The following is a 27931-nucleotide window of genomic DNA, read 5'->3' as shown; positions in this document are numbered from 1 at the left end:
GGCTGGGTCACTACTTGACCTTGCCTTAACTGGTTGGGTTACCACTCGACCTTGCCTTCACTGGCTGGGTCACTACTTGACCTTGCCTTAACTGGTTGGGTTACCACTCGACCTTGCCTTCACTGGCTGGGTCACTACTCGACCTTGCCTTAACTGGTTGGGTCACCACTCGACTTTGCCTTCACTGGCTGGGTCACTACTTGACCTTGCCTTAACTGGTTGTGTCACCACTCGACCTTGCCTTTACTGGCTGGGTAACTATTTGACCTTGCCTTAACTGGTTGGGTTACCACTCGACCTTGCCTTCACTGGCTGGGTTACCACACGTTCAAGCACCCCGAATTGTGAGAGGCGAGGGGACTCACGTTAATCAAGCACCCCGAAGGGAATAGAAAACTGCTACGTCCACGTTGTTGTTCCTGGGTTACGCTAAAAGCAGTTTCTTGAGAAGTAATTAATGAGTAATAAAAAATAATGAAAAGTTTGTTTTAAGACTAATTTCGAGTATTAACAATGAAAACGTGGTATTTTTATTGTTAATGTATTGCAGAATCGTAAGCATGGGTTCTCAGTAAGAGAAATCAAAGAAATTGAATTTCGTCGATTACAGCACCATCTATCATGAATCAAAAAAAATGTTTTAGACAAATTGTATGTGTTTTTAGCCAAAGATTCCGAATATGCAATAAAAAATAGAGGCTTCCATTTAAGATTTCAAACTTGCCCCCCCTCACCGCTTAGGGGGAGAGGTGAGGAGGCTGATGTTAACGTCATTGTACGTCCCCCTCGAAATGACGAAATTTTGATTCTAAACATTTTTTTGTAGTGTGCTTATTTTTCGAGTTATTTGGCTGCCTAAGTTAAAATGGGTCACCCTGTATATATATATATATATATATATATAATATATATATATATATATATATATATAATATGCCATCCATGCTATCTACTTACACAATGTGAAACAACAATATTCTATTTTATAAGTATAGATTTCTACAACTTATATTATACAGGGTGATTCAAAACAACCGTTTGTCCTTAAAATGTCGTATTCCTGACTCAATTCTAAGACGATTTTTCCTTTGCCAAAATTTTATCCGAAGCTTAGTTTTTGAAATATAAAAAGAAATAGTTAGCGAATTACAGCACGAGTACGGGCGGTAATCAGGAGCGGCGCAACACATTATCCGACGCGGGCGATTACGTGGGCGCTCGAAGCGATCAGCTGTTTGTTACACGCGGCGTTTTGTGTGTGTGTGTGTGTTGTGTGCGTGTGTGTGTACGCGTATACACACACACTCTCTCTTTCTCTCTTTCTCTCTCTCTCTCACTCACTGATTCTTACCTTGTAGAGATGTTTGATGTCCTTTGACGAATAATTGTTGCCTGACTGGATACAATCCGATATTGACACACTGTGACACACTGCATAATGAAATCATTTTGTGGTAATAAATTCTATTAACACTTTGACTCACGCACTTGATTAAAAATTATTGTAATAAATAACTGATTACAAATTACAACACATAATCACAATCTGAGAGAATTTTCTCTTAGAATTTGCCCTGAAAATTGTGGTAATCGTAGAATAATATTGTATGGAAAAAATTTTATTAAAATTCCTCTAATTAATATTTATTACATTCAAAATAATAATATCTATCACAATATAATATGAAACATGTTTTATTAATTTTACTAAACCGTAAAGTAAAATTAATGAAATATATTTTATATTTTATTGTGATAAATATTATTATTTTGAATGTGATAATTATTAATCAGAGAAATTCTAATAAAATTCTTTCCATACCATATTCTCTTACAATTACTATAACTTTTAGGGTAAATTCTAAGAGAAAATTTTCTTAGTGTTTTGATTAATTTTAAAAAATTACTTGTAAAAACGCGCGGCGCGCACAGCACACGTTACTCGATGCGGACGGCAATAGTTTACACGGCAAGGAGACGACAATCATAATCACAATCTAAGAGAATTTTCTCTTAGAATTTACCTAGAAAATTATGGTAATCGTAGGACATTATGATGTGGAAAGAATTTTATTAGAATTTCTCTACTATTTATCATATTAAAAATAATAATATGTATCACAAGAAAATATAAAATATGTTTGATTAATTTTACTATACAGTTTAATAAAATTAATCACACATATTTCATATTTTATTGTGATAGATATTATTTTTAATGTGATAAATATTAATCAGAGAAATTTTAATAAAATTCTTTTCATACCGTATTGTCTCACAATTACCATAACTTTTAGGGTAAATTTTAAGAGAAAATTCTCTCAGTGTACCGATTAATTATTAAAAATTACTTGTAAAAAGGCACACGTTACTCGATGCGGACGACAATTGTTTACACGGCGAGGACACGACAACAGACTGCGCGACGCTTCGCGACACGTCTAGACGATAACAATCACGCGGCGTTGCCGAACATGTGATTGACGCGAGACATGTATTAAAACGTATAATAATTATGTTATTAAAAAAGGCATATTATAACGTATTATAATTTTTTACGTTATAATACATTTTTTTTAATGACTTAACATTATCCGCCCGTTTTGCCCTTTCTTTTTAAGCGAGACGTGAGAAAAATAATTATGTTTTGCAAACAAAATGTTCCATGTATAAATGTATTGGTCGCTCTGAAAAGAGCGGATTGACTTTGGTCGCTCTGAAAAGAGCGGATTGACTTTGGTCGCTCTAAAAAGAACGGATTAACTTTGGTCGCTCTGAAAAGAGCGGATTAATTTATAATAGGTGCTCAAAATGACCACCATCCATCCTTATGCAAGCTCTCATGCGTTTAAATAAATTTAATTGCACGTTCTCCATTACTTCCTCTTCGATATTCCAAATTACATATCGCAATCTGGTTTCTAAATCGTCGACGTCCTCGGAAAGCGTTTTGTATATTGATTCCTTACAGTATCCCCATAAAAAGAAATCAAGAGAATTAAGGTCCGGGGATCTTGCGGGCCAACGTATCGGGCCATACCGACCCATCCAACGTCCAGGAAACTGCTCGTTCAAGTAGTTTGTTACAATCCTGGCGTTGTGTGGTCCAGCACCGTCTTGTTGAAAGAAAGAACATTTTATTTCTTTCAAATAGTGGCACTTCTTCTAAAAAATCGGGCAGATTTTCTTTCAAAAGTTCCACGTACGTCTAGCCAGTTAAAATATCTGGTAGAATAACAGGCCCAAGTATTTGGGTACCCATTATTCCAGCCCAGATATTTATTTTCCAACGTACTTGAAAATTTTTGAGCCGCGTTACTCTGGGATTTTCTTCGCTCCAATAATGCATATTGTGCGAGTTAAAAATACCTTCTTGTGTGAATAGTGATTCATCACTGAATATCACACGGGAAGAAAATCTGGGATCTCGATCCACTTGTCTCAAAAAATTTTTGCAAAATGTTCTTCTTGCCTGATAATCTTCAGCTCGTAAATGTTGCACGCGTGCATAATGAAACGCGTGCAACTTTTCTTCTTTGAGCGTTCTTTGTACCGTCGAGTAAGAAAAGTTGTGTTCTCGAGCAACCACTCGAATACTCGTTTCAGGATTATCTTCGAAAGCACGCGTACAATTCGCTCCGTATTTCGCAAATTTCTTGCATTGCGATTTCTTCCAGTATCGTGTTTATCCGGAAGGACCTGCCAGTCTCGTGTAATCTCTGAGCTGCTCGAAGTATAACAGGAGCCGATGGATGTTTTGCTCGATTTGGATATAATTCGGCGTATCTTCTTGCAGCTACGTGATACTGCCCATGACACTCGCCGAGTGCCATTAGCATATCGTAATATTCTTCGTTGGTGGTGACGCTAATATCGTCGATTAACTCGTGTAATAATCGAAGATCGGATTTGGCAGCGGTGACCCTTCTTAAAATTTGATTATCTTAGATTTTCAGAGAACTGATTGTCGGCGCATGCCAAGCGGTGGCCCTTCTTAAATTTGATTATATTTCTTAGAAATATACAGATAACGTATGAGGAGAAGAAACGCAACCCCCCCCTTCCCCTGATTGTCGGCAGCCCTTTGTAATAGATATTGATGGAATGTTTATCTTTTGTTTATAAACATAAACGTATGAGGAGAAGAAACGCAACCCCCCCCCCCCCCCTGATTGTCGGCAGCCCTTTGTAATAGATATTGATGGAATGTTTATCTTTTGTTTATAAACATAAACGTATGAGGAGAAGAAACGCAACCCCCCCCCCCCCCCCGATTGTCGGCAACCCTTTGTAATAGATATTGTTTATCTTTTGTTTATAAACATAGATAAGCTTATCTGCTGATAAGACCCCCCGCCCGCGTGACGTCATACCCCCTTCGCCTCCAAAAACCCCCCCGCCCCGCACCCCCCTCATTGCCCCTGAGTTAGAACCCCCCTAGTATAACTACTGTTCTTTTCAGAGCGACCAAAGTCAATCCGCTCTTTTCAGAGCGACCAATACATTTATACATGGAACATCTTGTTCGCAAAACATAATTATTTTTCTCACGTCTCGCTTAAAAAGAAAGGGCAAAACGGGCGGATAATGTTAAGTTCATTAAAAAAAATGTATTATAACGTAAAAAATTATAATACGTTATAATATGCCTTTTTAATAACATAATTATTATACGTTTTAATACATGTCTCGCGTCAATCACATGTTCGGCAACGCCGCGTGATTGTTATCGTCTAGACGTGTCGCGAAGCGTCGCGACGCGTCGCGTCGTCCGTCGCCGCAGTCTGTTGTCGTGTCCTTGCCGTGTAAACAATTGTCGTCCGCATCGAGTAACGTGTGCCTTTTTACAAGTAATTTTTAATAATTAATCGGTACACTGAGAGAATTTTCTCTTAAAATTTACCCTAAAAGTTATGGTAATTGTGAGACAATACGGTATGAAAAGAATTTTATTAAAATTTCTCTGATTAATATTTATCACATTAAAAATAATATCTATCACAATAAAATATGAAATATGTGTGATTAATTTTACTAAACTGTATAGTAAAATTAATCAAACATATTTTATATTTTCTTGTGATACATATTATTATTTTTAATATGATAAATAGTAGAGAAATTCTAATAAAATTCTTTCCACATCATAATGTCCTACGATTACCATAATTTTCTAGGTAAATTCTAAGAGAAAATTCTCTTAGATTGTGATTATGATTGTCGTCTCCTTGCCGTGTAAACTATTGCCGTCCGCATCGAGTAACGTGTGCTGTGCGCGCCGCGCGTTTTTACAAGTAATTTTTAATAATTAATCAAAACACTGAGAGAATTTTCTCTTAGAATTTACCCTAAAAGTTATAGTAATTGTAAGAGAATATGGTATGGAAAGAATTTTATTAGAATTTCTCTGATTAATAATTATCACATTAAAAATAATAATATTTATCACAATAAAATATAAAATATATTTCATTAATCTTACTTTACGGTTTAGTAAAATTAATAAAACATAAATATAAATTTAACATATATAAGATAGGCAATAAGAGCCAAATCGCGGATGACAGTGCGTTATTCTAAACGAAACTAAATTTTTTCGTTAGAATTAAATACCTGTGCACAAGGCACCAAATTTTTACTTGGACACGGCCAAGATATAAAATTGGAATAATCTCTACAAGAGATTTTTAATTCCATGTATCCCCTATTCCCCCTAAAGAAATAAAGTGCGAGAGAAAAATATACATCCGAAAGTCGCAGAATCGGGAATCGAACCCGAGACCTTTCGCTTGCCGGGCGACTGCTCTTCCAACTGAGCTATTCAGATCCTTTCGATTCTATACTTTTCTCTGTTATATATATTAATGTTGGTAAATAAACGCCTTTTAAGCCAGCGTGTATAAATTAAGAGTTTAACTAGGCTCTGTAATATATAAATATAAATTTAACATATATAAGATAGGCAATAAGAGCCAAATCGCGGATGACAGTGCGTTATTCTAAACGAAACTAAAATTTTTTCGTTAGAATTAAATACCTGTGCACAAGGCACCAAATTTTTACTTGGACACGGCCAAGATATAAAATTGGAATAATCTCTACAAGAGATTTTTAATTCCATGTATCCCCTATTCCCCCTAAAGAAATAAAGTGCGAGAGAAAAATATAGATCCGAAAGTCGCAGAATCGGGAATCGAACCCGAGACCTTTCGCTTGCCGGGCGACTGCTCTTCCAACTGAGCTATTCAGATCCTTTCGATTCTATACTTTTCTCTGTTATATATATTAATGTTGGTAAATAAACGCCTTTTAAGCCAGCGTGTATAAATTAAGAGTTTAACTAGGCTCTGTAATATATAAATATAAATTTAACATATATAAGATAGGCAATAAGAGCCAAATCGCGGATGACAGTGCGTTATTCTAAACGAAACTAAATTTTTTCGTTAGAATTAAATACCTGTGCACAAGGCACCAAATTTTTACTTGGACACGGCCAAGATATAAAATTGGAATAATCTCTACAAGAGATTTTTAATTCCATGTATCCCCTATTCCCCCTAAAGAACTAAAGTGCGAGAGAAACATATAGATCCGAAAGTCGCAGAATCGGGTAATCGAACCCGAGACCTTTCGCTTGCCGGGCGACTGCTCTTCCAACTGAGCTATTCAGATCCTTTCGATTCTATACTTTTCTCTGTTATATATATTAATGTTGGTAAATAAACGCCTTTTAAGCCAGCGTGTATAAATTAAGAGTTTAACTAGGCTCTGTAATATATAAATATAAATTTAACATATATAAGATAGGCAATAAGAGCCAAATCGCGGATGACAGTGCGTTATTCTAAACGAAACTAAATTTTTTCGTTAGAATTAAATACCTGTGCACAAGGCACCAAATTTTTACTTGGACACGGCCAAGATATAAAATTGGAATAATCTCTACAAGAGATTTTTAATTCCATGTATCCCCTATTCCCCCTAAAGAAATAAAGTGCGAGAGAAAAATATAGATCCGAAAGTCGCAGAATCGGGAATCGAACCCGAGACCTTTCGCTTGCCGGGCGACTGCTCTTCCAACTGAGCTATTCAGATCCTTTCGATTCTATACTTTTCTCTGTTATATATATTAATGTTGGTAAATAAACGCCTTTTAAGCCAGCGTGTATAAATTAAGAGTTTAACTAGGCTCTGTAATATTTAAATATAAATTTAACATATATAAGATAGGCAATAAGAGCCAAATCGCGGATGACAGTGCGTTATTCTAAACGAAACTAAATTTTTTCGTTAGAATTAAATACCTGTGCACAAGGCACCAAATTTTTACTTGGACACGGCCAAGATATAAAATTGGAATAATCTCTACAAGAGATTTTTAATTCCATGTATCCCCTATTCCCCCTAAAGAAATAAAGTGCGAGAGAAAAATATAGATCCGAAAGTCGCAGAATCGGGAATCGAACCCGAGACCTTTCGCTTGCCGGGCGACTGCTCTTCCAACTGAGCTATTCAGATCCTTTCGATTCTATACTTTTCTCTGTTATATATATTAATGTTGGTAAATAAACGCCTTTTAAGCCAGCGTGTATAAATTAAGAGTTTAACTAGGCTCTGTAATATATAAATATAAATTTAACATATATAAGATAGGCAATAAGAGCCAAATCGCGGATGACAGTGCGTTATTCTAAACGAAACTAAAATTTTTTCGTTAGAATTAAATACCTGTGCACAAGGCACCAAATTTTTAACCTTTCGCTTGCCGGGCGACTGCTCTTCCAACTGAGCTATTCAGATCCTTTCGATTCTCAGTTGGAAGAGCAGTCGCCCGGCAAGCGAAAGGTCTCGGGTTCGATTCCCGATTCTGCGACTTTCGGATCTATATTTTTCTCTCGCACTTTATTTCTTTAGGGGGAATAGGGGATACATGGAATTAAAAATCTCTTGTAGAGATTATTCCAATTTTATATCTTGGCCGTGTCCAAGTAAAAATTTGGTGCCTTGTGCACAGGTATTTAATTCTAACGAAAAAATTTAGTTTCGTTTAGAATAACGCACTGTCATCCGCGATTTGGCTCTTATTGCCTATCTTATATATGTTAAATTTATATTTATATATTACAGAGCCTAGTTAAACTCTTAATTTATACACGCTGGCTTAAAAGGCGTTTATTTACCAACATTAATATATATAACAGAGAAAAGTATAGAATCGAAAGGATCTGAATAGCTCAGTTGGAAGAGCAGTCGCCCGGCAAGCGAAAGGTCTCGGGTTCGATTCCCGATTCTGCGACTTTCGGATCTATATTTTTCTCTCGCACTTTATTTCTTTAGGGGGAATAGGGGATACATGGAATTAAAAATCTCTTGTAGAGATTATTCCAATTTTATATCTTGGCCGTGTCCAAGTAAAAATTTGGTGCCTTGTGCACAGGTATTTAATTCTAACGAAAAAATTTAGTTTCGTTTAGAATAACGCACTGTCATCCGCGATTTGGCTCTTATTGCCTATCTTATATATGTTAAATTTATATTTAATAAAACATGTTTCATATTTTATTGTGATAGATATTATTATTTTGAATGTGATAAATATTAATTAGAGGAATTCTAATAAAATTTTTTCCATACAATATTATCCTACGATTACCACAATTTTCAGAGCAAATTCTAAGAGAAAATTCTCTCAGATTGTGATTATGTGTTGTAATTTGTAATCAGTTATTTATTACAATAATTTTTAATCAAGTGCGTGAGTCAAAGTGTCAATAGAATTTATTACAAAAAAATGATTTCATTATGCAGTGTGTCACAGTGTGTCAATATCGGATTGTATCCAGTCAGGCAACAATTATTCGTCAAAAGACATCAAACATCTCTACAAGGTAAGAATCAGTGAGAGAGAGAGAGAGAGTGTGTGTGTGTGTGTGTATACGCGTACACACACACGCACACACACACACACACACACACACACAAAACGCCGCGTGTAACAAACAGCTGATCGTTTCGAGCGCCCACGTAATTGCCCGCGTCGGATAATGTGTTGCGCCGCTCCTGATTACCGCCCGTACTCGTGCTGTAATTCGCTAATTATTTCTTTTTATATTTCAAAAACTAAGCTTCGGATAAAATTTTGGCAAAGGAAAAATCGTCTTAGAATTGAGTCAGGAATACGACATTTTAAGGACAAACGGTTGTTTTGAATCACCCTGTATATTAACATTAAATATAAATAAATTAAATATAATAAAATGTATAATGAATTGAAAATGTTCTGAATAAAAATATGGTTTAAAAAACGTAAATTATTTATTATTTATATTGTAACTATTACGTACAATAACTTTGCTAGAATCAAGGAAAAGATATATATTATTTCTTTAAATTCAGTCATATTAATATCATCAATCAAACATCTTCGATTAAAATTTAAATTGTATTAATCGTTACACATTGTTAATTAATGGAAATAGAGAAATTATATCGATTTTCTTAAGTCAATCATTAATGGAAGAGATTCGCATTAAATTTGCTATATTTAATCGTCAATTAAATATTTTTTAATTGTTTCTGCTCAAATCAATTGTCAATTGAATTGTCTTCGATTGAATCTGTTTTTTTCAATCGTCAATTAAAGAACTTCTAATTAAAATTAACTCATATTAATCGTTAATTAAAAAACTTTTAATTAAATTAGCTTGTATTAATTGTTAATCGATCGTTCTCCGATTAATTTCGTTTATATCAATTGTCAATTAAATAATCTTTAATTGATTTCGATCATATTAATTGTTAATTAAACGATCTTCGATTAATCTAGCTTATATCAATTTAATTAAATTAAAATTTAACTAACCTCTACGATAGTCGGCGGCAACGGGGCCGGCGGCGACGGGGCCGGCGGCGACGGGCTCGGCTTCATTCATCGGTATCTGAAATGTATAAAGAGTATTAGTTTTTTATAATAAAAAATAATAGTATTTTATAATGAAAAATAATATACTTACATCTGCCATTTCGGTGTTTGAGTACATCTGGAATTATAATAAAATGAAATAAGATCTGGATATTTCGAACACCTGATATAACGAGTCGATGCGCGTAAACAAGTTTTTATGCGCGAACGACAAGAGTAACATTAAAGTACGTCCGAAATATATCTATTGCAAAACTATATGTAAAATCATAATTATAATCACGGAACCAATAAATAAGATGCGAATATCTCAAAAATTCACGAAAAGATCCCGAAAAGTTCATAAAAATGACAATGTTCCGTCGCTTAATGCTAGTCGTTCTCGCGAAATAAATTATTAATAATAAACGAACTTAATTGCTTGTAGCGACTTATAAATAAATTCACCAGATCTTTGAAAAAGTAATGTTTATTCATTGAAAGTATAAAGCGAAAGAACAAAAAGAATTAATATGTAACAAATAAATGAATGAATGTGTTGTTATGGAAATATTGATTTTTCTTAAAAACATTATGTATATTAATGAATTGAAGTTATTACAAATGTATAAAGATGTAAAAAAGTGTAAAAGTGCAGTGAAAAGTGTAAGGTGTAATAAAAGTGTAGAGTGTAAATGAAAGGTGTGGATGATGAATGCTACAGTACTCCCCCCCAAGTGACGATATTCGTTGCGAAATGGACTTTCTTCTTCTTTGGTGGGTAGGTGCGTAAAGCTTTTCCAACAGTAGAAGAAGAAGAAGGATTTGAAGTAGCAGAAACAGGAGCTGAAGTAGCAGGAACAGGAGCTGAAGTAGCAGGAACAGGAGTTGAAATAGCAGGAACAGGAGTTGAAATAGCAGGAACAGGAGCTGAAGATCTGGTAGAAAGTTCAGTAGAATCTGAAGTTCTAGGAATGAAGGCTGGCTTGAGACGTTCTGTCGAAATATTGACAACTCTTCCTGAAACATTAACTGCAAATAAATGATCAGAGATACGTTTCTCAATAGGAAAAGGGCCAGAATAAGGAGGTTGTAGTGACTTCCTAACAGTATCTTCTCTAATCCAAACATGAGTACAATCAAAAAGATTCTTGTGAACAAAAGGTGATCTTTTGCAATGATGACTTGTAGGAGATGATCTGATATTCCTCATATGAATCCTGTGTTTTTCAAGAAAGATTTCAGGATCTGCAGGAAAATCTTCTTCAATGAAAAATTCTCCAGGAATACGAAGAGTGGATCCATAAAGAAGTTCTGCAGGTGAAGCTTTTAAATCTTCTTTGAAACACGAACGTAATCCCAAAAGAACTGAAGGTAAAGATTCTACCCAGTTGGTTGTTTCGTGGCACATAATCGCTGCTTTCAAAGTTCTATGCCATCTTTCCAGAATTCCATTTGAAGCAGGATGATAAGCAGAAGTTCTAATCCTTTGACATCCAATTAGGTTTGTTAAAGCTTTGAATAAAGCTGCTTCAAACTGAGGACCTTGATCTGTTGTAATGCTGATAGGAGAACCAAAACGTGCTACCCAATGTGAATAAAATGTTGTAGAAATAGTTTCAGCAGAAATCTCAGAAATAGGAACAGCTTCAGGCCATCTGGAAAAACGATCAATCATAGTAAGACAATAACGGTAATTTTGACAAATAGGAAGTGGTCCAACAATGTCTAAATGCACATGCTGAAAGCGTTGATCAGGAATTGCAATCTTAATTGGAGAATTCTTGGTGTGTCTTGAAATCTTCGCACGTTGACATGGAAGACAAGTTCGAGTCCATTCCTTCACATCTTTCTTCAAAGAAGGCCAAATGAATTTCAGTAGTAATTGTTTACATGTCAATCTGCCGCTGGGGTGAGCGAGTCCATGAACAACATCAAAAATTCTCTTGCGTAAGAGTTTAGGAACATATGGACGAATTAATTCCGAAGAGCAATCACAATAAATAGGTATGGTTGATCCTGAAAGAATAAGTTTCTTCAACAGAAGTGAAGAATTTGAAGAAAGTAAAACTTGAAGTTCTTCATCTTCTTTCTGATAATTAGCAAGTTCTTCTAAAGAAACTATAATAGGCATTGAAATAGATTCAATTCTTGACAGAGCATCAGCAACTGAATTCATTTTTCCAGAAATATAGGTAATATTTGTAGAGAATTGAGCAATAAAGTCCAATTGTCTGATCTGTCTTGGTGACGCTTTATCCAATTTCTGACGGAAAGCAAAAATCAAAGGTTTATGATCAGTTCTGATAAACAGTTGTCTTCCTTCAACAAAATGCCTGAAATGTTTAATAGCCAAATAAATGCTAAGAAGTTCTCTATCATAAGTGCTATAATTTCTTTGAGCTTTGTCTAGTTTCTTTGAGAAAAATGCTATTGGTTTGATATCGTCGTCAATAGACTGTTCAAGTGATGCACCAACAGCAAAGTCAGAAGCATCACAAGTTAAAATAAGAGGAGCATGAGGAGCAGGATGAGAAAGGGTAGTAACTTGTAAAAGTTCTTCTTTACATGACTCGAAAGCTAATTCCGCTTCTTTAGTCCAAGAAATAATTCTTCTATCCCTCTTGCGACTGTCCTTTAAATATTCTGTTAACAGAGCTTGATGATTTGCAGCATCCTTGAGACAGCGACGATAATAATTGATAATTCCTAAGAATCTGCATAATTCATGAAGTGTCTTAAGTTTAGGATAATCAATAATTGATTTCACTTTTTCGGATGTAGGTTTAACTCCTTGGTTAGAAACTAAGTAACCAAGAAAAGAAATCTCGCTTTGACCGAAAAGACATTTAGCGACATTGATTGTCATTCCAGCTTGTTGAAGACGATCAAAAATAATGCGTAAGTGAGCAATATGTTCTTTCTCATCTTTAGAAGCAATAAGAATGTCATCAAGATAACAAAAGGCAAAACTCAAATCATTAAGTAAAGAGTTCATGAGCCGTTGAAAAGTTTGGGCTGCGTTTCGTAAACCGAAAGGCATTACGACAAATTCAAAAAGCCCAAATGGAGTAGTGACAGCTGTTTTGTGAATATCTTTTTTAGCGACGGGTACTTGATAGTACGCTTTAACTAAGTCGATTTTAGAAAAGATATTCTTACCAAAAAGTGAAGAAGAAAAATCTTGAATATGAGGTAAGGGATAACGATCCGGGATAGTCACTGAATTGAGTGCACGATAATCACCACACAGTCTCCAAGAATTTTGTTCCTTTTTAGGTACCATACAGGGTTTGTCCGGAAAGTAATGCGTCGCATTTTTTTAAAAAAGAATTTATTGATCGCATATGTAAAACAACTTAAAATTGTTCGAAGTATGACCCTTCTGCGTCAATACATTTTTGCCAACGCGATTTCCATGCGTCATAAGATTTCTGGAACTCCTTGACTGGGATGCTGTTCAGGGAGGCCGTCGAAGTAGCTTGTACGTTGTCAACCGACTCGAGCTGTTGTCCTTTGAGCTCCCTTTTCAGCCGAGGAAATAAAAAAAAGTCCGCCGGGGCCAAGTCGGGACTGTAGGGCGGCTGCTTGAGTTCTTCACAAACTTCCACTCGGTGTTGCTTTTGCGCATCGGTCAACACTCTGGGCACAAGTTTTGCGCAAATCTTCCGCATGGCCAAGTCTTCCGATACAATCTCGTGAACAATCGTTTTCGGCAAGTTCAATAATTCCGACATTAAGCGAACATTCATTCGACGGTCTGAATTCAATAATTGGCGCACACGAGTCACATTGTCGTCCGTTCGCGATGTTGACGGGCGTCCTGCGCGGGCCTCGTCGGCGACCTCCTTCCGACCTTCTCTAAACATCTTGTGCCATCTGTTTGACTGCGATTTGGAAAGGCAATCGTCCCCGAAAACTTTCTTGAGCATTTCAAAAGTTTCCAGCGGCGTCTTGTCCAGCTTCACGCAAAACTTTATCGCATAGCGTTGCTCTATCGTTCTCTCCATCACAAGTTCGACGCGACCACTAAGCAGAGGTTCACAGAATAAGCCGTCCTAACCCTCCAAGCGCATGGAAACAATTGAGCGACCTACCGTTGGAAAGCTAAGGGTACCCCCCTTCCTCCCCAACCGGTCCCATCGCTCTGCGATGTATAGTCGCGTCACAAAAAAATGCGACGCATTACTTTCCGGACAAACCCTGTATGTAGAGGGGCTGCCCAGGAGCTGCTTGAAGGCCTGCAAATTCCTTGCTCCAACATAGACTTGAATTCTTCCTTGGCACATTTAAGTTTCTCAGGAGTAAGTCTTCTGGGAGTCGAAAATTTAGGAGAACCTTCCGTAACGATATGATGTTCAACACCATGTGTTTTTACCGAGGAAATTGGAGAAAAACGGGTGAGTCCTGGAAATTCGGTTAAAAATTTGTGGTACACAAAATCAGGAGATGTGGTAAAAATTGACAAATGTGCAACTTCTTGAATTTTTCCAGTATTCGTAAGACCGGTAACATTATCAATCAATTTCTTGTTTTTAATGTCAATTAGGAGATTAAAATGACAAAGGAAATCGGCGCCTAAAATAGGACGTTGAATATCCGCGACACAAAATTTCCATTTGAATTCTCTCCTTAAACCGAGGTTCAAAATTAAAGTTTTAGAACCGTAAGTATTAATTTGAGTACCATTTGCGGCAAAAAGTTTTAAATTAGTATGCCACGGCTTCAATAAAACCTTTTTAGGTAACAACGATATATCAGCGCCCGTATCAACAAGAAAATTCAAATTTGAATGTCTGTCGAAAATAATGAGGCGATTGTTAGAAACACCGTCGTAAGCAGCCTCAGTCTTAAGCGGCGTTTTTAGTTTTCCTGTGAAGCCAAGAATGTTTTGGACATAGAACAAGGTAAAGTACATCGTTTGGCCTTATCACCAAACTTCTTATGGTAAAAACAAATTGATGTATCTTTAATATCTTTATTTGATTTGTCTTTCTTACGCGATAACGATCTAAATCTTCTATTCTCTCTAGACCGGCTTTTGGAACGATCTCGACGACGAGAAACTTCAAGAGCTTCGATTCTTCGTAGCAAATCCGCGAAATCCGAAGATTTATTACTTGTATTATTGGAAACTTCCGCGACTTGCAAACCGCCGTCCCGATCAGCAATTTTATCGGCTAATTCCGCAAGTTTAACAAGAGGAACATCCTCTACTACGGCTAAAGTCGTTTGAATTCTATGTGGTAAGCGTTGAAGCCAAATCATTTGCAAAACACTATCTGCTAAAGATCCTCCAGATAAATGACGAATTTCTCGAAGTAATTCCGAAGGCTTTTTATCATTAAGTTCAATTCCAGCTAATATTTGTCTCAAACGTTTTTCCTCTGAATCCGTAAAGCGATTTATTAATATTTTCTTTAAATAATTATATTTATCTGTTTTAGGTGGATTTTCAATGACTTCAGAAATGTTTACTAAGGCTTGTTCATCAAGATGACGAATGACAGAACTATATTTAATATCATCTGATCGAATTCGATAAACCGTAAACTCACTTTCAATAGAAGCAAACCAGAGTTTAGGTTGTTTATGCCAGAAAGTCGGTAGTTTTAATAAACGAAACTCATTTGAGTGAATTTGTAACATAGGATCACTCACCTGATGTCCAGTTTGAGAAGGTAAAATATTAATATTTTCTGATCCAACCTGATTTGATCCGCTCGCCAAATCCATATCAATCTGTGTATCCGAACAGGGTCTAACTGGTGATCTATCGATTGGCATTTTCCTCTTGTTTCAGGAATCCGATAAAATGATTTGAGAATTTCCGTGAAGGACTAATCCGCCTCTGATGTTTCAAAGATCCGGAGAATGAATCTCTTAAAATCAGAATATCCAGCAATTCTTCCAAGCGATGATAATATTTCGCAGACTTCAAATACGACGATCACTTGGCACTTATTCCGCATCAGCCTTTAAAATGCGTCGGCTTTAATATCACGTCGGCTTTAATATCACGTCGAGGTCACCAAAAATGTAGCGACTTATAAATAAATTCACCAGATCTTTGAAAAAGTAATGTTTATTCATTGAAAGTATAAAGCGAAAGAACAAAAAGAATTAATATGTAACAAATAAATGAATGAATGTGTTGTTATGGAAATATTGATTTTTCTTAAAAACATTATGTATATTAATGAATTGAAGTTATTACAAATGTATAAAGATGTAAAAAAGTGTAAAAGTGCAGTGAAAAGTGTAAGGTGTAATAAAAGTGTAGAGTGTAAATGAAAGGTGTGGATGATGAATGCTACATGCTGACTACTAATTAACTGATTCTACATTTCATTAAAGACGATGATGATGTTAGAACGATAGTTTACAGAATCTTATATGTATATGACTTACCGAAGTTAGTTGCTGAGATGTTAGTCTTTCTTCTCACGACCACAAACTGATTAGACCGCAGGCTGCGCGACAGGGGTGCGTAATCGTGCGGCTGGTATTTAGAATGATATGTTCGATGCCACGCGTTTCACACGTGTTGTTCTTGGCCGCGTGTTCATATCATCGATGTTTTCGACAATTTTCGGTGCGACGAAATAATCGCTGCTTTAATCAGGTAATGATTTTATATTGTACGTATCAAAATATTTAGTATAAATAAATTTGTGAATATGTTGATGAAGTTAATGTGTAAAGTTATAAGATAATTAATTCTTTATATATTTGGATTTATAATTAAATATTAATTTTATAATAGTACAGACACACACACACACACACACACACACACACACACTCACGCGCGCTTATGTCCGTGTGTTGATACGTATATATCTATATTCTTTAATTAATATTTAAATTTATATTGTACATATGCAGAATATATATGCAGGATATCACAGAATTAGTAGTAAACCTGTTAATGGAAGATTCTTGAGATAATTGGGAGACGATTTTGCTTCTAACTATATTGATATATAAATTTATAAACTATATAGTTTTTTTCAAAAATTTTGATTTTTCTCAATATTTTATAAACAAAATTTTTAAAACAAGATCGACGAAAAATTAATATTTTATGAGATACTTACGTTCATGCAAAGTAATGTGTTAAAGATGTAAAATACCCTGTTAAATATTCTCTTTGTAATTATCTTATTCTTACAACTTATTGTTTTAATAATTATATTTCACTTTTACGCGATATTTTTATTCTTTTTATTATTCCCCTTATTTCTATATGTGTATATCGTCTATAATTCTTATAATTTCTTTTTTTTTAATTGCATCTTTTGCTATTTTTTATTTGTTTTTGAATTATTACCCTGTATACATATATATATATATATATATATATATATATATATATATAATATATACACATACCTATTGATTTATTTAGCAATCTATCTATCGAACTATCTATCATCTATCGATTAACCTATCTATCTATCTATCTATCGATCTATCTGTTTCTTCTCTCTTTTCTACATTGCATTCTTTTATATATGCACACGTATATAATAATTTTTTAAAAATATTGTACATTACAAAAGTAAAAATAATTAAATTTATAATCTAAAAATATATAAAAATTTTTTATGAATATAATGATTACAAAGATTTAGTAGATAATTTTTTGTAATTAATAAATTATTTATATGATTTAGTTGTATCTAACTACTGCTCTGTTTTGATAATAATAGCATTATTATGTATTCAATCTCTAAAATACTTTTATATAAATCATTTATTACAAAGAATTATTTACTTTATAATCAATTATAATTATTATAGATAGGCCTGTTTATACACATACACACACTTACACACAATATATATGTGTATGTGTATAAACAGGCCTATCTATAATAATTATAATTGATTATAAAGTAAATAATTCTTTGTAATAAATGATTTATATAAAAGTATTTTAGAGATTGAATACATAATAATACTATTATTATCAAAACAGAGCAGTAGTTAGATAAGAATAAATTATATAAATCATTTATTTATTACAAAAAATTATCTACTAAAACTTTGTAATTATTATATTCATAAAAGATTTTTATATATTTTTAGATTATAAATTTAATTATTTTTACTTTTGTAATGTACAATATTTTTAAAAAATTATTATATACGTGTGCATATATAAAAGAATGCAATGTAGAAAAGAGAAAAGAGACAGATAGATCGATAGATAGATAGATAGATAGGTTGATCGATAGATGATAGATAGTTCGATAGATAGACAGATTGCTAAATAAATCAATAGGTATGTGTATATATTATATATATGTATATATTTATATTTATATATATATATATATGTATGTGTATGTATGCATATATAGAAAATGTATATAAATAAACTAACCTGTACATCCAGCCCTTCTTGAAGGAAACTCTACGTTTCGAAAGCGGCAAATGTTTGGCGTCATATTTTCGTCCCATGGTGTGGACAACACACAAACTCAAGTATACGCTGCATTTTACGCGTATGAACGTGCATAGCACCGCGCGACGTGAGTGAGGCGTCGCACAGTAGATCATATCAACGTATAATACGCGCGGATTACTGTGGTACATACATACTACTGATACCGCGCGAATACGAAAGATCTGACGCGCATTTTTACGTACATAATAAAAATATTTTGATAATATTTGATAAAAAAATATATATATAAAATATATGATGAAAAAATATATATATATATATATATGTATATATATATTATATTATATTATACATATATACACATGTATACATATTATATACATATACAATATACTCTGCACAAATTACAGGAATGTGAACATTACATCTGTTACTACAATATATGTAATAAGACAATTAAATCGGATTTATATTATACCAACTAATGTCCTATGTAGGAAAAATTAAATCAGACTTATATGCGAAATAGTAGTATAAAGAAAAATTCACAATAGAGAATTTTTAGTATATAAGCAAAATTTAATATTTTTACTTAATTTGATTGTTTTACGTGACAGAAAAATTTTTAATTTCTTTATGCATTGGATATTTTCACATATTAGTTTATGATATATGTATATAATTTTTATTTTTTTTTAAGTAACTATTTTATTATAAAGAATCTGAAGTTAATTAATTAAACTATAATAATTTAATAATTTTTGTTAAATATATAATTAGGAAAATGTGTCTTAAATTATTAACATATTCCAGTGTATGTTGAAACTTGCGACTCAAAACACCATAGGAAAAAGGTTTTTGTAAAATTAAAAAATAAAAGTATTTACAATTATACTTTACAACGAATTTGTGCAGTAGTTTTTGAGATGTAAGGATTTAGATGTTTTTAAGGAAAGTAGTAATTTTTGAGATATAAAGATTTAAAATTTTTTAAGGACCCAATTATAGGCTACGTTCATATACGTCCTGTTTTTGAATTATACGTATATGCGATACTAATTTAGTATTGCATGTTCTATTCACTAATGGGCGATTAGATTGCTTGGAATAAAAAATATCATATTTATTATTATTTCTTAATTTATTGAGAACATTTCTAGTATTATATTGAGTAATAATCTTTTTAATTTAATTCTGAATGGTATACATATAAATCACATTATATAACATATATAATCACAAATACGCATAACGTTTATAGTTAATAATGCACTGAATATATTGCTTTATATGTATTTTATAATTACCGAGATCTTAATTTCTATATAAGTTCTTTATTTTAATGAATACATGTCTTAATATTAAATCAATCTTTATCTTTTTTAGAGAATTCTTGTGATACATCTTAGATTTATATCTAAGCAAAATATAACAAAATTTATAGTAATTTTCTTCTTGAATATAATAAAATGTATCTAAGCAAAACAAAACTCAAATATAGTAATTCTCTTCCTGAATATAAAAAATTAAAGAAACAAAACGAAACATCCAATCCAATATATTTATATAATTACTGAAATCTTAATTTCTATATAATTTCTTTCTTTTAAATAATACATATGTCTTAATATGAATCTACTCTTCATCATTTTCAAAGAATTTTTGTAATATATTTTAAATTTGTATCTAAGTAAAATATATCAGAACTTAAATATAGTAATTTTCTTCTTTAATATAATAAAATAAAAAAAAAACAAAACATTCAATATTGTTTTGTCTTTTTGTATTGAACGTATAAAATTTTTAGAATAGTTATACTTTTAAATATATATAATAATACCTTTAAAATAATTAACTTTTTGTTTTTATTTGATTACTAATCCAAGATTTTATTTGAGCGTTTGTGCGGTTTTTCAATATAGGATACTTGACTTTTATTTCATTTATTTGACTAAAAGATGGCAATTTATTATTTTTTATATTGACTGAAAATGAGGATAAGACCGCTTCGCGTTCATTATCAGTCCATCGGATTTTATTAGCTTGTCTTCTTTTAGGACCAAAAGGAGATACTGAAATATGAAGATTATGTTAGTAAATTTGCTTATAAGTACTAATATACTTATAAGCAAATTTTATATACAATTATATCAAGAATAAATTATACCAATGTATTATATATAAACATTATTTAAACATACTTCTCTTCTTTCTTTTTTCTGTACTACTATTTATACTATCTTTCCTGCTAAGCATTTCTCCGGTTTTTTTAATATTCTTGTAGATTGATTACTTAAACTATTTTTACTTAAATCTGTATATTCATCGTCATCTTCATATTCATCGTTAGATTCTATCACATTTTTATTATCATAAACTGTTTCCTTTTTTGATTTTTTTAAAATTTTCTTTGTAGAATCGAAGGAATGCACTATAAAATATCAATATTATAACATATGCCTATATCCAATGCTTTTTATGTTAATTATAGATTCCATATTATTATTTATCTCTTACCATTTGGTATTCAGACTTCGCAACACACACTTGAAATATCGGGGAAAAGGACTTGTTAAAACGATAATCATGCTCAAATGTCGCATAACTTGGCATCTCAGACCAATCGCCTTGCATATCTATTGGTCAACAGCGAAGAATCGTTTCAATTTTATATTTTAATATTTAACTAACTTTGTATTTTTAACATTTAACTTTGTATTTTAATATTTAACTTTTATGTATTGATAAAGACTGTAGTGCAGTCGAAACGTTTACAATTTATATCGATTCTGTAACGGAATGTTAATTTAATTATTTAACTATTAATAAAAATTTTTACACCTTATTTATTTGCTCGTTCAGTTGGCCTACTATATATGATTTGTTTAATTTTGTTAAATTATACGAGCCTTTCATTAATTAATTATTTATCTCATTATATACTTGTATTAATAAGCAGTATAAATATATTTCAAAGGTTATATATATGTATACATACATTTGGAATCTGTATTAAATGTAAATATATATTTAAACATACCTTTTCTCTTCTTTTTTTCTAATATATTATTCATTTGATCGCCATTTCTAAATTGTTGAAATTTTTTAATATTTTTTGATATAGGTAACGTATTAGTAGTTTTTAAACATATATTTGTGTTAAGTTCATTATCTGATTCTATGTTATCATCTTCTTGACTTTCATTGCTTTCATCGGATGTCTCTTCTCCTTGAGCGTATTTTAACAATCGTGATATAGCCAAATCTTTTGTGATAACAGATTGCCTATAATGTGATCTATGTATTTTTTCATGATGGCCCATGAAGTTTGCCAAATCACTAACTTGATTATCAGATACATCTAATGTAATGCACATTGTAGCAATGTGTTTTCGTAATGTTGTACCTCGTAGAGAAGTTGGTATCTCTGCTCCAGAGGCTACAGAAAATTTGCGCATTAGGACACATGCTCTTAAATATTTGTGTCTTCTTTTATCAGTTGAGTTTATACCAAACACATAAGGATTTTCTACGGGAACACTAGCTTGTTTACGATACTTGACGATCATTTGTATACATGACAATAATTCCTCATGAAGTAAAACGGGAACTGTTCTTGCTAATTTTCCACGTATTGTTACACGCACATATTTCGATAAGGATTTTTGTAACTCAGGTGCTTCGTCTTTTGAAATTGCCGCAGGATTTTTTAAATCTTCTATTAAAATGCGTTCTAATTCGCCAGCACGTCTTCTATTGAACATCATGGTAGACACTAATGTCGTTTCAGCTAGTCTTCGCCACGTTTGAATTGAAAATCCATCGTTTTGTAATAATTTTAGAGCATTCGTACGTTCATCTTTCAAATAAGAATTCAATATTTTAATATCATCTATAGACGGTAAAACTATGTTTCTTTGTCTCATTCGACGCCTTAAGTTTCATGTACAACTTTGTTTACGCTGATAGGATAATCTTCTTCAAATAATTTTAAAAAATTTTCTACTATAACTTGATTCTCGAGTTCTTGTCTTTTTATGCATATGCTCCTTAAAATTTGTCCAACTTGCTTTATGAGAGTTCCTAACGATGATGCTACAGAAGATACCTTGTATGTCCATGTTGTTTCATCAAATTGTGCAAGATTATTAACAGCTTTCACACAATAATCATATCTCTTTGGATTATATATTGAAGTAAAATCTACCACAGTATTATCAATTTCCTTCATAGTAGCCAGAAATCGTCCTAGTAGTCTTAATCGTGCTCTAATCATGTCATGTTGGTGTTGAAGACGATACTTTAGACACATTTTATTTCCATAAGCAATTAATAACTCATCATATCTAATAAGCTGAGTTATAGTATCTTCTCTCGTCACTGGAAATACTAGTCTTTTTAATACTGTACTTGCACTATAATGTATACGGCAAGCTACTGTGCGTCCTAATACTTTTACATTTCTTTGACGAGACTCAGTCTTTTGTGTACATAACTTAAAATGATGTCGAATGTTATTCTTAGAAAAGTATCCTTTACATTTTGCACATGGAATAAAATCGACCGCTTGCTTGTTTAATTTTTTTGCCGGACGACGACATACAATTAAATTTCCTTTATTAACGTTAGGATCTGTATTATATACAAAATTTCCTGTTCGTCTAATTATAGCAATAATTTTTTTCCGTTCTGGGTTACCTAAAATTTGTAAAAAAATAAAAATGATAAAATTTAGGAAATTGCAAAGGGCTTCAATAGTAAATATAAAAGTAACAGATTGAGGGCCAATTGAAGCTAAGAAACGCAACGTAATAAGCGTCGAAATTCTAGCATTTCTAGAAATTTCGACGCTTATTCTTACGTTTCCTAGCTCCGATTAGTCCTTAATCTACTACTTTGATAAAATTTAGATTATTAAAAATGATAAAATTTAGATATTAAAAATATATAATTATTTACCTTTAGGTAAGAAACAAAACTTTTTTACATCTTCTTCAGTATTGTGTATTGATTCTAAATGCCTTGCAAATTGTGATTGCAATTTTTTACAGTATGGACACATACTCAACTTTAATTTGCGATTATCAGATGTTTCAACGTACATATCTTTATCGTCACATATATTTACTTTAGATAAATTTAATGAACTTGTTAAATTTAATTTACTTTTATTTAATTTACTTTTATTTATACTTGTATGATTTGTATTATCGCTAAGTTCATCTTCATCTGAATCTTCTGATACAGAACAATCTGATGTGTGGAAACTGTCATCCATATTACGCTCAGATGTAAGAGAATTATCAGACTCAATATTAGCATTAATACTCATACATTCTGATGTTGATTTTTCTTTTGTTAATGTAGATTCTGCAAGTGGAGCAAAATCTACCAACATAGTATTTAAACTGTTATTATCCATGACGCAAGTCTTATTTAAAATATTTCCTTCGTCAATAATTTTATAAGTATTATTAAATTCTACATTGGATATAATTTTTATAGTCTTAATCTTATCGATTGCCTTTATATTTGCATCACAAAGCGTTATATTAATATCATTTTTATCACTTATGTTGCATATCTTAATATCACAGGCATTTTTGTCATATACAATATCATTTCTATCAGTTATATTGCATTGCTCAATATCACAGGCGTTTTTGTCATATAAAATATCATTTCTATCACATATGTTGCATTGTTCAATATCGTTTTTGTCATATAATGAACAAATATCATCTATATTCGAATTTATATTTGATGCATTAACATTTAATGTAGTATCAATGGGTAATACAGCAGCATTAATTAATGATGAATCTAGAAATAAAAATAAAAATAAGATTTTCAAAACTTAATGTACCAATAACTATTGCTTTCAATTGATATTTTTACTTTATTTAGATACTACATCTTTGAATTTTTTTTATATTCATTTTTGATAAAAATTTATAGAGTATGTATATTTTTATTGTAAATATAAGTAATATGCAAAATATATTTAAAATGTTGTTTTAAATAGTATATAGTCATATTCAGTATACATATGCTGAAATCTTACCATTTATTATGTTGTTAGTATTAAGTAATTTATTGCAATTTTTGTCAATAGTAGAAATATCTTTAGGTAAATGCGCAAGGTCTTTAATTTTATTTGCATCGCAAGATCTTATATTATCATTTTTATCATCCATGCTGCATTGCTCCATAACAAAAAACGTGCAAACATTTTCTATATTCGAATTTACATTTAATGTATCAATGTTTAATATTGTATTAATATCTAATATAGCATCAGTATCAATGAATGATGAATCTAAAAAGAAAAATGTATAATTAAAAAAAAAGACTAATGCAGATATTGGTATCAATTGTATATAATTTACTTTTATTTATAAATAAAATGCCAAATATTTCAACTCTGTGCAATTCACACACAGATCCATAAAATCAATATCTCATATAACTAAGTTATTAATAACAAAGAGCACAATAGAGAATTAATACTAAAAGCAGTTACGTAATAATTAAGTCTATGCAATATGCAAATTAGAAAGCTAAAAAAAGATTGTAATATCAAACTAATAACTTGTAAAATGAAACGACTAAGAGCTGATTTTTCTTGCTTGAATACCTGCACATGTTGACTTTGTTTGCTCTCTTTATTAGTTTTAAAATAGTTTATCTTTATTAATTTTAAAATAATTAACCTTTTTAGTTATTATATATTTTTACAGCCATTTTATATCTGCTATTGCATAAATCATTGCTGATTTGATTTTATGACACCTTTTTATATTTCTGACATGCTGTATCCACTGCAACTTTAATATTTGTACATTTAATCGGCTTTATGATATTTGTGTATTTTAGTTTCTTGTACTGCTATTGATAAAGAAAAGAATCAGAATTGAATCAAAACGTTTGGCGTTTTGGTTTTAAATAAATAAATTCTTCAAAATCATACACCAACATTTAAAAATATCTATTCTTTTCACAATTAAGATTCCATATCCTTAACCCCTTTATCTGTTTTTGATAACAATTTATTATTTATTCTGATAACAATTTATTAAAAGTACGTACATAATACTCATTTTGTAAATATTTTATAAAAAGTAATGCGTACAATTATCATAAAAAAGAAAATGTCTAATAAATATACATTGAATGTATTTAAAATGTCTTACATATACAATTAGATATATGCAGAAATCTTACCATTCATTATATTGATATTATTAGTTAATTCATTAGAATTTTTATTGGTAATAGGATTATCGTTATGCAAATATGCACGATCTTTAATTTCATTATTCGCACTTGCATCATCACAAAGCATTGTATTATTCACTTTTATCACACACGTTGCATTATATATCACAGTTTTTATCAACTAATGTACAAATATTTTTTGTATTCATATCCAATGTATTCATATCCGATGTATTAATATTTAATGTGACATTTGTATCTGTAGTTAATAATGCATTTGAAAAATAATTAAATAAGTTAAAAAATATGTATATAAAATATTGTATCGCAAACATAATTTATAGAAAAACAAAATTTACTAGATTATTTTTATTAATTTTTAATTTAGTTTTGTAATTTATAAAAAATAAATATAACTATAATTTAAAAAATATTTACATAATTGCACAATACATATTATGTATACAAATAGATTAAACATATCAAAGACTTACCATTTATCATGTTATCATTAGCTATTTTATTATTAACTACTTTATTGGGACTGCCATCACTAGAGAGAGTAGGAACATTTTTAGACGAAAATGTAGGATTTTTATCATTGCTGTGTGTTATATCAAACAGCGGTAAACTGTTACCAATTTTGTCACTTTTAGTGCATTGTTCAATATTATTGGAATCATTCGATGATGCGCAAATATCTTCACTCTTATTCGAATTTGGCATATTTGATATATCATTTGATGTGTTATTAGTATCAGAAGTTAGCGATACATCTAAGAAATGAAATTTGAATAATATTTTATTGTACATATATTAAATAAGTATAATTTTGAATAAATTTTTTAAATTAATATATATGTATATATATAAATAATGCATATATTCTAACATTACCTGATGAAATATTTAATAATTCTATAGCTGGAATTGCTTTATTCAAATTGTCTGCAATTTCTTGTAAAACAGATTTATTTGCTGAAATTTATACATAAAAAAGAAAATAAAAAATGGACACATTATACACATATATTGCTATGCAATATTATTGCATAGATATTTTTCAATATTATTTTTGCATAAATAATATTACAATATATCTGTAGAATGACAGTGAATAACATACATGTGTATAAATATATTTAAAAATAAATATAATTTTATAAAATTTTAGATACCACAATACTGTACATAAATATTGCAAAATAAAAAAAATCTGTTTATAAAAATGTACACAAATGTATATAAAAAATGCAAAAGATATGCAAGACAATATCAAATCATATTCTCTGAATAATTTTTTTATAATTCTGGAAAAGGTTATTATAGATATTATATATTAATACATATACTCACTATGAACTGCGATAATGTGAGATTTTTTTACTTTTTTCTTTTTTGAACACACAGTATAACGTCTTTTAGCAAATATTAATATAAACATTTTGTGTGTGTGTATAAACAACTGCAACAAATGCAAATATGCGCAGAAACAAAATCGAGAATATAATATTTATTCCGTCATCGAGCCATCCGTATGGTTAGGTTATGAGGTTAACATATTATTTTATTTTTAACCTAATGATATATCACAAAAAGAGTGTGAATGCGAATATCAAAAGATAATGGCTATACACTTACATAATCATAATCAATTATACACTTACATAAAAATACGATCTATTAATATAAAATAACTCGATTGCAATATATGTATTGCTCATCTACATGATGATATTGATGTTCTAAACGAGTTTGCGGAAATCGTATATAGACGATATAGACTAGACATGCGGAAAAGCTGCACGCTCATTGGATATCGCGCATCGCGTGTCGCGTCATCGCGCTGGTGTGCAGGAGCCATTATGATTTACGACTCTATTGTAGACTAAGCTTTAAATTAATCTTTTGTAAGGAAAAGCATTGAAATAAATATTAAAGCTTTGAATGGTAATATAAACATTTTTACTCCTCTCTATATATATTTATAATAGAAAAAAAAATATTACTATTTTTTAAATTAAATGCAGCTACATGCATATTTAAAAAAGTGCATATGATCATTAAGAATGCCTTTATATATACCGCGATGTCTTTGACGACAGTCGTGAAAACTGCCAATAGTCGTCAAAACTGCCAACTTATACTTCAAGATGTCGTCAAAACTACCTTTAGACAAATATATATATATATAGGCATACAGCCATATAAAGGTAGATTTGACGACTGTCGTTAAAACTGCCTTTATATCGCAGTGCCTTTGACGACGGTCGTGAAAACTGCCAATAGTCGTCAAAACTGCCAAATTATACTTCAAAATGTCGTCAAAACTGCCTTTAGACATATATATATACTATATGCATAGTAAACAACGTAGAAAAACGTTTTGTTGA

The 27931-nt window shown here is 31.4% G+C and overlaps 1 protein-coding gene and 1 long non-coding RNA gene across 2 annotated transcripts; one reads left to right on the top strand and one right to left on the bottom strand.

The window, feature by feature from the left end:
- The first annotated feature begins 14668 nt into the window (after positions 1 to 14668).
- On the top strand, positions 14669 to 15651 carry LOC146723158 (uncharacterized). The gene is made up of 3 exons (XR_014924722.1): positions 14669 to 14811; positions 14938 to 15150; positions 15352 to 15651. It is a non-coding gene; the product is annotated as an uncharacterized LOC146723158 (long non-coding RNA).
- A 4517-nt stretch (positions 15652 to 20168) lies between these two features.
- On the bottom strand, positions 20169 to 27483 carry LOC114930778 (uncharacterized). The gene is given in 11 exon segments (XM_085482998.1): positions 20169 to 20392; positions 20522 to 20606; positions 20609 to 20751; positions 21361 to 22251; positions 22254 to 23018; positions 23280 to 24143; positions 24385 to 24639; positions 26033 to 26314; positions 26436 to 26516; positions 26895 to 27116; positions 27206 to 27483. Coding segments are annotated over 10 exon segments (3675 nt in total). The 5' UTR covers positions 26983 to 27116; positions 27206 to 27483; the 3' UTR covers positions 20169 to 20171.
- Positions 27484 to 27931: the final 448 nt, after the last annotated feature.

This window comes from Nylanderia fulva, unplaced genomic scaffold (genome assembly GCF_048542155.1).
Source record: "Nylanderia fulva isolate GAGA-0341 unplaced genomic scaffold, ASM4854215v1 Scaffold226, whole genome shotgun sequence".
Classification (NCBI taxonomy): Eukaryota; Metazoa; Arthropoda; class Insecta; order Hymenoptera; family Formicidae; genus Nylanderia; species Nylanderia fulva.
The sequence above is the reverse complement of the archived record's forward strand: the minus strand, read 5'-3'. Positions and strand labels throughout refer to the sequence as shown.